At 42.3% G+C, this 11271-nt stretch overlaps 1 protein-coding gene across 1 annotated transcript; it reads left to right on the top strand.

Annotated features, from left to right (window-relative positions):
• The first annotated feature begins 5157 nt into the window (after positions 1 to 5157).
• On the top strand, positions 5158 to 8750 carry LOC112224381 (protein Tob1-like). Its single transcript, XM_024387907.2, has 2 exons — positions 5158 to 5416; positions 6635 to 8750. Exon 2 carries the CDS (start codon positions 6804 to 6806, stop codon positions 7791 to 7793), a length of 990 nt encoding a protein of 329 aa, XP_024243675.1. The 5' UTR covers positions 5158 to 5416; positions 6635 to 6803; the 3' UTR covers positions 7794 to 8750.
• Positions 8751 to 11271: the final 2521 nt, after the last annotated feature.

Raw genomic sequence — 11271 nt, 5'->3', positions numbered from 1 at the left:
GCCACCCATGCGGAAAATGTATGCACATATGTCTGTAGATCGCTTTGGATGAAAGTGTCTGCGAAAGGGCTTATGTCAAACACCAGACATACAAAAGTATGCGTACACCCCTTTAAATGAGAGGATTTGGCTATTTCAGCCACACCCGTTGCTGACAGGTGTATAAAATCAAGCACACAGCCATGCAATCTCAATAGACAAACATTGGCAGTAGAATGACCTTACTGACATTCAATGTGGCACTGTCATATGAGAGTGCCACATTGAAAACAAGTCAGTTTGTCAAATTTTTGCCCTGCTAGAGCTGCCTGGTCAACTGTAATTGCTGTTATTGTGAAGTGGAAACGTCTAGGAGCAACAACGGTTCAGCCACGAAGTGGTTGACCACACAAGCTCACAGAGCGGGACCTCCAAGTGCGGATGCGTGTAGCACGTAAACATTGCGTGTCCTTGGTTGCAACACTCACCACCGAGTTCCAAACATCCTCTGGAAGCAATGTCAGCACAAAAACTGTTCTTTGGGAGCTTCATGAAATGGGTTTCCATGGCCGAGAAGTCGCATACAAGCCTAAGATCACCATGCGCAATGCCAAGTGTCGGCTGGAGTGGTGTAAAGCTTGCCGTCATTGGACTCGATCATTGGACTCGAACAGTGGAAACACATTCTCTGGAGTGATGAATCACGCTTCACCATCTGGCAGTCCGACTAACAAATCTGGGTTTGGCTGATGCCAGGAAAACGCTACCTGCCAGAATGCATAGTGCCAACTGTAAAATTTGGTGGAGGAGGAATAATGGTGTGGGGCTGTTTTTCATGGTTTGGGCTAGGCCCCTTAGTCAAGTAAAAGGGAAATCTTAACGCTATAGCATACAATGACATGCTAGACAATTCTGTGGTGCCAACATTGTGGCAACAGTTTGGGGAAGACCCTTTCCTGTTTCAGCAAGACAATGCATCAGTGCACAAAGCGAGGTCCATACAGAGATGGTTTGTTGAGATCGGTGTGGAAGAATTTGACTGGCCTGCACAAGGCCCTGGCCTAAACCCTATCGAACGCCTTTGGAATGAATTGGAACGCCGACAGCGAGCCAGGCATGATCGCCCAACATCAGTGCCCAACCTCATTAATGCTCTTGTGGCTGAATGGAAGCAAGTCGTAGCAATGTTCCAACATCTAGTGGAAAGCCTTCCCAGAAGAGTGGAGGATGTTATAGAAGCAAAGGTGGGACCAACTCCATATTTATGCCCATGATGTTTGAATAAGATGTTCGACGAGCAAGTGTCCACATACTTTTCTGTTTGTTTTTGTAGTGTATATACTTTATACTGTAATTTGTAGCATTCAGATAGCCGTGATTCAGTATTTGGTCAACTCACAACCTGAATGCAGCCATGTTGTGGGCAAACAAGAACAACAACAGTATTGGCCTTGGTCTGTGTCCAATGGCTCTTGCAGTGTCTCTTCGTGGCTTCATCACACAGGATCCTCCCTGGTGGGACTCATCTCTCACCCCTACAGAGACCCAATCTGGAGAGAGAGGGGGAGATAGGGAGAGGGATAGAGAGAGACTGAAAAAACATCAAAACGTTTCCCTTTTTATCTACCCGAGTCCTTATACTCAAGAGTTGTTTTTTTTGCCTAAGGCAGCAGAAAAACATGTTGCTGAAAAAACAGACACTCTACTATAAATTTAATGTCAATCATATTATAATCAATTCTAATATTGTGTTGAATCGACAGCATGCTGCTTTTTCCAGACTACTGTCTGCACTGCATTTAACGTCCATCCCCTGAGTCGGAAAGGCTGAACAGATCAAGCATTTCTGAAACATTCTGTCCCCTTTTGTCTGGGTATTTGGGGCAGGATATACTATTCAGTCTCAGATCTGTTCCCCTCTAAAACACACCCTCCCTTCCCTGAACCTCCCTTTCCCCAACTGTATAATTCATTCATGCGGTGTTGTGTTTATTGTGCAAACCTAGAGCTCTGGAGTCCATGTTAGGTAAGAGTGGGCTGTGACGTCAAACACCTTAGGTCTAGCAGAGAGAGAGAGAAATAGCTTAAGCTCGACACAGCTGCTTTGTAAGAGCACAGAGCCACACACAGACAGAGCTGGGCCATTGTGCAACAAAACCACTCACACAGTCCCACAGACCATGACCTTAAAACTAAGTTTCATCATAGGAAACGCTATAGCTGGTAGCCTAGGGAACTTTAGCCTACTGTTTAACAGTGAAAGGTTACACTCACACATAATATCCTATTTGCTAAGCAAGGACCCAATCGGCATCTTTTTCTCTAATGTCCATTCATTTCACAATATCCATTCCTCTCTTGCACTCCTAAGGCTCAGGAAAGAGAGTTCAGTATAACCCTGTAACTTCAGATAGGGGCGTATACAGTTCAGAGCGTGCTTCCCAATCAGTAGTCACAACAAGCCAAGGCATAACAAAATGTCGTTGGAAAGCTCTACAGCCTGTACAGCTAAGGACATAAGTGAACCTCAGCCACCCGAGCCACGGATTGTTCGCCTCGCTACCATCTAGAAGGCGGAAACAGTACAGGTGCATCAAAGCTGGGACAGAGAGACTGAAAAACAGCTTCTATCTCCAGGCCATCAGACTGTTAAATAGTGATAACTAGCCGGCCTCCGCCCAGTACCCTGCCCTGAACTTAGTCACTGTTACTAGCCGGCTACCACCCGGTACTCTACCCTGCACCTTACAGATTGCTGCCCTCAGTGATTTCAGAAAGTATTCACACCCCTTTACAAATGAATTAAAAATCAAAAGCTGAAATGTCGTGAGTCAATGAGTATTCAAACCCTTTGTTATAGCCTTGATGTGTTCAGGAGTTAAAAAAAATTTGCTTAACAAGTCACATAAGTTGCATGGACTAACTGTGTGCAATAATGATTACCTCATCTCTGTACCCCACAAATACAATTATCTGTAAGGTCCCTCAGTCGAGCAGTGAATTTCAAAAACAGATTCAACCACAAAGACCAGGGAGGTTTTTACAATGCCTCGCAAAGAAGGACACCTATTGGTAGATGGGTAAAAATGTAAATAAATCTGACATTGAATATCCCTTTGAGCATGGGGAAGTTATTAATTACACTTTGGATGGTGTATCAATACACCCAGTCACTCCAAAGATACAAGCGTCCTTCCTAACTCAGCTGTCAGAGAGGAAGGAAACCGCTCAGGGATTTCACCATAAGGCCAATGGTGACTTTAAAACAGTTACAGAGTTGAATGGCTGCGATAGGAGAAAACTGAGGATGGATCAACAACATTGTAGTTACTCCACAATAGTAACCTAAATGACAGCATGAAAAGAAGGTTGCTTGTACAGAATATAAATATTCCAAAAACATTCATCCTGTTTGCAACAAGACACAAAAGTAAAACTGCACAAAATGTGGCAAAGAAATTAACTTTATGTCCTGAATACAAAGTGTTATCTTTCAGGCAAATCAAACACATCACTGAGTATCACTCTTCGTATTTTCAAGCATGGTGGTGGCTGTATCATGTTATGGGTATGCTTGTCATCGGAAAGGACTAGGGAGTTTTTAGGATAAAAAGAAGCGGAACAGAGATAAGCACAGGCAAAGTCCTAGAGGAAAACCTGGTTCAGTCTGCTTTCCAATAGACACTGGGAGACAAATTCACCTTTCATCAGGACAATAACCTAAAACACAAGGCCAAATATACACTGGCGTTGCTTACCAAGATGCATTTGAATGTTCCAGAGTGGCCTAGTTACAGTTTTCACTTAAATCGTCTTGAAAATCTATGGCAAGACTTGAAAATGGCTGTCTAGCAATGATCAACAACCAACTTGACTGTACAATCCAGGTGTGCAAAGCTCTTAAACTTACACAGAACGACTCAAAGCTGTAATCACAGGTGATTCTAACATGCATTCACTCAGGTGTGTGAATACTTATGTAAATGAGATATTTCTGTATTTCATTTATAATACATTTGCAAAAAATGTCTAAAACCATGATTTTAGAAGTAACACAACAAAATGTGGAATAAGTCGAGGTGTATGAATACTTTCTGAAGACACGGCACATAGTCATTGAACACTGGTCACTTTAAACATGTTTACATACTGTTTTACCCACTTCATATGTGTATTTATATATATATATATATATATAGATATATATATATATATTGTTTATTTAACCTTTATTTAACTAGGCGAGTCAGTTAAAGAACATATTCTTACTTACAATACTGCACAGGAGGTTGGCGGCACCTTAACTGGGGAGGACAGACTAGTGGTAATGGCTGAGGCAGTATGAGTGGAATGGTATCAAATACATCAAACACGTGGTTTCCATGTGTCTGATGCCATTCCAATCGCACAGTTCTGGGTATTATTATGGGTAATCCTCCCCTTAGCAGCCTCCTGTGATATACTGTATTCTAGTCAAGGTTCATCCTATATAACTACTGCTGTACACACATGTTGCATTGTTAGGTATTACTTCACTGTTGGAGCTGGAAACATCAGCGTTTCGCTGCACCTGCGATAACATCTGCAAAATATTTGTACGCGACCAAACACAATTTGATTTGAACAGAGCAAATTCCTACACGGTGACATATGTCCTTCCGCCAAACTGTCTCTGCACTACTTCTCCCTTTCTACATACTTTTTGGCACAACGTCTCACAACGCTTATTGAATTTCCGAAATAATCATGCACGCGCAATCTTCGGCCATAATTAGAGCAACTACAACAAATCATTGTCTCTGATATTTGAGTCAATATATCTAATCCGTTTCAGTGTCAGTTGGTTTGCTATACAAATGAGTTTTCTTTGATTTACTACTTTCATTGTACATAAACCACCAAATAAGTTATTTATGTTCAGTATCTCAACAATCTTCATTCAACATTATGACAACAATATGTAGTCCCAATGAACATGAAAAGCTTACCACTACCGTAATAGACCCTTATTATTGACTGACTTGCAGAACCTACAATTGGAACGTAAGATGAAGTAGTTCGCGAATGACGAGCGACGAGTTTGGCCAATAGAATAGCGTTATTTGGTGTTGACCTCTGAGAGCCATATCACCGCCTACTTTATGTCCGTGGCGGAGTACAACCTATATAAACAAGTCAGTCCGCAATTTAAAGGGCAGAGTTGTAAAAACTCCCAGGCAGTAGGGAGTTAGCAATATCGCATTGATAACAGATATATTCAAAAACTCCAATTGACCTCCACATAACTCGACTGGAATAATCATTTAGATTTATAGTTACAGCAGTAGATTTTGTACAAGAAGGAAGTAACCATCTCGTTATTTTGTTACGTTAGCAAGCCATTCAATCGGTCTTCAGACAGTGCAAGGACCTGATGTAAATTTGTTTAACTCTAAATGTAAGTATAATTATCTTCACTTCAATATAAGTCGTTAGCAAGGCAGTCATTAAGCATTAGCTTGTCTCCAGGGATTTGACAAGCTAACGACCGCATTCTATGTCTTGTTTTGGTTGGGTAGCTAACGTTAGGTTGGTTAACGTGATAGCTACTAGCTAACTTCTATAACTAACGATAGTGTGATATCTAGATGGCTAGCTAGAAACTCAAATCAGTCTAATTTAGGCTAAAATCCAGAACCAGCGTTTTAGCTACCTTGGTGGTACTTGAACAACCTTAAAGGATATTTGGGGCAAGCCAACACACCTTATCCTTTGAGCGTGAATCCCCTTCACTGTATTTATCAGGCTAAAACCTCCGGTATGCCAGCTGCAGTTTAGCCTACATCCCCTTCATATCCTGGTTGCGTAGCTAGCTAACCATTGCGTTAAAGCTAGCTAGCGACGTTATTGGTTGGATTCAAGTGAAGCAAACTATGATAAGGATTTGGATTGGACGTTTTGACCATTCGTATAATCTCATATAGATATAGCTAGTATTACCAGTCATTTCTAATAAAGGCATCTAGCTAGCTATGGTCGTGATCAGAAATTCAATGAGGATTACGTAACAAGGCTATCTGCGATTGCAGCTAGTTCAGCTCAGCAGCTGCTCGCTTACATTCTAGCCAATGTTTGTGCCCGGTTTCTCCTGTTACCATCACTAACCAATATTATTCTTCCATCTCATATCAGATTTAATTGGGGACGTGAGTGTATAATTGTTTCTCAAATAGATTATATCGGGTGAGGATACAATGTCTCGGATCATTTTGGCTAAATTGCTTTAATTGCGTTAAAAAGGGCCATGAGCCACCATTGTCCAGAGGTCAACTATGCTTGCCTTTAGTTGTCACTAATGCTAGAAAACCGCTGGGGGACACAGCCCTATTTATAACTGCTTATGTTGTACAGCCTACCTAGACACAGCAATGCGAATGGCTGAACTGTAAATGCAATCAGGCTTATAAGGCCAACAGCTTTCCAACTGAGCTAAAATAATATGCCATTTAGCAAACCATATCCAAAGGGACTTATTCATGCTCGCATACATTTTTATTTTTTGTATGGGTGGACTCGCACATATTACTTGTATGAATATGCAGTTATAATATTGGACAGTAGATTTAGCTGTATAGCATTTTTTTAAATGTTTAATGTCTTTTCCCTTTTATTCCAGGTTTAGGAACCCTACCCTGTGAAAGGAAGGATATTGGTTTCAGCAACCAGCACTTAATCAGTGTCTCTGTTTGGCCCAAACTGATTACCACTGCCTTGGAGGTTTTTGCAACACTCAGGAATACCAACTCCATAACGAAAAAACAACCTGCCGCAACCGTGAAGCAGCTATGCAGCTTGAAATCCAAGTAGCCCTCAACTTTATTATTTCCTATTTGTACAACAAACTCCCCAGAAGGCGTGTGAACATCTTCGGTGAGGAGCTCGAGAGGCAGCTGAAGAAGAAGTATGAAGGTCACTGGTACACTGATAAGCCATATAAGGGCTCTGGGTACAGGTGCATCCATGTAGGGGAGAAGGTGGACCCTGTGGTGGAGCAGGCAGCCAAGGAGAGTGGCCTGGACATTGACGATGTCCGGAATAACCTCCCTCAGGACCTTAGTGTGTGGATTGACCCCTTCGAGGTGTCCTACCAGATTGGGGAGAAGGGGCCGGTCAAGGTGCTGTACGTGGACGATAACAATGAGAACGGGTCCGAGCTGGACAAGGAGATCAAGAACAGCTTCAACCCAGAGGCCCAGGTCTTCATGCCCATCAGTGACCCTATTGGGGCCTGTTCTGAGTCCAGCTCTCCCTCACCACCCTTTGGGCAGTCTGCGGCTGTCAGCCCCTCCTTCATGCCACGCTCCACCCAGCCTATAACCTTTACCACCGCCACCTTTGCAGCCACCAAGTTCGGCTCCACCAAGATGAAGAGCTCCGGCCGCAACAACGGTAATGGCGGCAACGGAGGAAACTGCAACAAGGTGGCCCGCACCTCCCCCACCAACAACCTCGGGCTGAATGTGAACACCCTGCTGAAGCAAAAAGCCATGTCCACCTCCATGCTCTCTCTGTACGGCCTGGGCCAGCAGCAGAAGGCCTCGGCACTCTCTCCTAATGCTAAGGAGTTTGTGTTTCCAAGCCTCCAGGGTCAGGGGAGCCCCAGTGGAGTGTTCCCCAGCGAGGGGGCACTCAGCCCGCTGCAGTACAACAATGCCTTTGATGTGTTCGCGGCCTACGGCGGTCTCAATGACAAGTCCCTCATAGATGGGCTGAACTTCAGTCTCGGCAACATGCAGTATTCGAACCAGCAATTCCAGCCGGTGATGGCTAACTAAAGATGAAACGACGACGTGATGTTATTTATGAATGACGACGGTGGCTCGAAGAGAAGGAAAAACACATGAAGAAGAACTGGACTTTCAAGGAAATCATGACGAGGGTCCTCTGAGGAGCTCTGTCTAGTCAGTGAAGCAGCATGTGCCCAAGGGTGTCTTTTTTTTTTTTTTTTTTTTTCTTTTCTTTTTTTCTACCCCCCTTGAGTTTTTTTGCTTAAAGCTTGTACAAATGCGTCCAAGCTTGGTTACTTAAATTCAACATGCATTGTGTTTCTCTTTTCCTTTTTGCCAACCAAGCACAATTTTTTTACTATGTTGGGAAAAACAAAAAATGCTCCGTAAAATGAGAAAAAAAACTAAAAATACAATCTTCAAGTTCAGGCCTCTTACAGTATTTTACAGGTGGTAAGACATGGCTGATTTTTATGAATTGGCACTACTACATGGGGTTACTTGGTCTTTTTCTAACTGTATAATTTAATTTAGTACAGAGTTTGTAAGATATCAGAGTATATTGTTTCTATGACATGGTATTGCATTTATATCTTTTTACTACTCCAGTGATCTGTGATGGCTGCAGCAGCTTTTTGTTATGTTTGTTTTTTTTAAAGATAAAGAAATCCATCTTTAAAATGCATCAAATATTCTAAAGATTGTGTACATTGAATTCCACCACTAAGGAATACTAAGTGTACGAGTTGTATTTTCTGTTAAGAGTTGACCGATTTTGCTATATTATGGACAAATGTAATCGTATAAATTAATTTTGTACCAACATTGTGCAATACTTGATAAAAATACAGTATAAAAAAAAGTATTGAGTCAGTGTCTTACATGTCAAGAGGGACTGAGTTTATATTAAGTTTGTATTAAAAATGCTTAAATTAAATGCTTGTCTTTTATTTTTTTTAATTTCATATTTACACCCTGGTCTTTTTAATAAAATAAACTAGTCAATGTGATTTGTGGACATTGGCTTTATTGTTAAGGACAGGAAGCACACTTGCATTTATTAGACTCAAAAGCTCATTGGTCGTCTTGCTACAAATAACGTATTACATGGGGGATTTATTTAGGCTCAACCAGGGCAAAGCCTGACTCCTCACTATGCCAGGGATGGTGTCGGTGTGTTCCATTATAGTAGTAAGGCTGATCATTTCACATCTACCATCTGAGCAACCTTGGCTATTGGGCAAGCCTTGGCCCTGGACAGATAAAGACTAATGATAGCCGTGTTAGTTTAGAACCATATGTCTCATGCCCAATGGCGGTTTAAGATAAAATGCACGAAGCTAATGGACAGAACGAATTTCCAGTTTCTCTAAAACCATACCCAGAATCTCCACTTCATATGGCCACTACTCCAATGTTGTGCATGTGAACTCCCAGGCTATTCATGATTATTGAACACTGTATGCATATGGCATATCAGTTCCTTCCAAGGACCCAAAGTCCATGCACATCACTGGGAAGCTTAACATGTGATTTGTGACAAACAGCTTGAGGGGCAATTTGTGTCTCTTGTCAAATCAAAATTTGACTCCTCCCTCTCCCATCCAATCTTAAGTTTCCAAGGTTTGTTTTGGGGCTCTTGTGTTACTTGGATTTTTAAGGGGGAAGTCTATCTACCAATGTATTTACAAGTTCAGTGGAGGGAAGACAGGAGCTTTAAGCCCTACGCTAAGTGTGTAGATAAGGCTACACAGTAACACCTGCATGTGTGTTGGCCTGAGATATCAGGCTATGGAGTGTCACGTAAAGTGAATTGGAGCTCATTTAAGGCTAGAACAGGCCAAACATTCACCATGGTTTAGTGCTTCAACAGCTTAACTCGCCAAACAGATAATCACATTTGCAAATCTGTATGTGGAAAACGTAGCAGCAGGGGAATATCTTGTGTTAATGCTTCAAAGACCTCCTACTCCTCTCCCTGTGAAGGGTCTTATGGTCTATTAGGCATGTGGACAGGCCTGTAATCATATGGCTTGGGTATTTCAACTCCCAAAGTGTGCTTTGTTAATGCAGCTTAAGTGTAAAGCCCACTTGTGAGAGGGCTCTGTGGAGGATTGAGATTACATTTTGTGGCATTCACTGAGCATGTTTGTGTGTGTGTGTGTGTGTGTGTGCCTGTGTCCATGTTTGTCCACATTTGCAAAACTAGTACAGAACTGTATGAATGTGACACACACACACATTTGAGTAAATAGAGCCACAGATGGTCCTGTGTCCCACCAGCTGGTCGTCTCCCAGGGTGTGTGATGTTGCCTTGCTGGGGCCCCATCTAGTCCAGGCCACAGTGTATTTTCACGAAAGATACCTCTCATTTAGTATACAGTGCATTCCTAAAGTATTTAGACCCCTTGACTTTTTCCACATTTTATTACGTTACAGCCTTACTCTAAAATATATTAAATAGTTTTTTTCACTCATCGATCTACACACAATACCCCACGATGACACAGCAAAAACAAAAAACTAAAATATCACATTCACATAAGTATTCAGACCCTTTATTCAGTACTTTTTGGAAGCACCTTTGGCAGTGATTACAGCCTCAAGTCTTCTTGGGCACACCTGCATTTGGGGAGTTTATACCACTCTGTCAGGTTGGATGGGGAGCATTGCTGCACAGCTATTTTCAGGTCTCTCCAGAGATGTTTGATCGTGTTCAAGCCCAGGCTCTGGTTGGGCCACTCAAGGACATTCAGAGACTTGTCCTGAAGCCACTCCTGCGTTTCCTTGGCTGTGTGCTTAAGGTCATTGTCCTGTTGGAAGGTGAACCTTCGTCCCAGTCTGAGATCCTGGGCACTCTGGAGCAGGTTTTCATCAAGGATCTCTCTGTACTTTGCACCGTTCATGTTTCCCTCGATCCTGAATTGTCTCCCAGTCCCTGCCACTGAAGAACATCCCCACAGCATGATGCTGCCACCACCATGCTTCACCGTAGGAATGGTGGCAGGTTTCCTCCAGACGTGACACTTGGTAATTCAGTCCAAAGAGTTCAATCTTGGTTTCATCAGACCAGAGAATCTTGCTTCTCATGGTTTGAGAGTCCTTTCTAAAAACCTGTTTGCGCTTCGTCATTATGGGGTGTTGTGTGTAGATTGATGAGGAACATTATTTATTTGATCAGTTTTAGAATAAGGCTGTCACGTAACAAAATGTGGAATAAAGTCAAGGGGTCTCAATACTTTCCGAATGCACTGTAGATGTAATATAAGTGTTCCACAATGCATAAAATGCAACCTGTTCCTCAACTTCTTGTGAACTAGTGTTGGGTTATTGAAAATGGCAGAGATAGCACTGTCGATTCTATTTTTGTATATATCTCCTGCTTCTCAACCTTGATAGATGATAGTAGAGACAGTTCCATGGACTGGAACGTAATGTAATCGCAGACCATAGAGAGAACACAGTATTGTGTATCTGGCCTTTGTTGTGACTGTGTTGGCTTGACTTTGTGAATGAGAAGAGCAAG

The sequence above is a fragment of the Oncorhynchus tshawytscha genome, linkage group LG25, assembly GCF_018296145.1.
Source record: "Oncorhynchus tshawytscha isolate Ot180627B linkage group LG25, Otsh_v2.0, whole genome shotgun sequence".
Taxonomy (NCBI): Eukaryota; Metazoa; Chordata; class Actinopteri; order Salmoniformes; family Salmonidae; genus Oncorhynchus; species Oncorhynchus tshawytscha.
This window is presented reverse-complemented; position numbering and strand designations above follow the sequence as displayed.

Coding starts and splice junctions, on each gene's coding strand:
- LOC112224381 (XM_024387907.2), top strand. CDS start 6,804: ATGCAGCTTGAAATCCAAGTAGCCCTCAACTTTATTATTTCCTATTTG.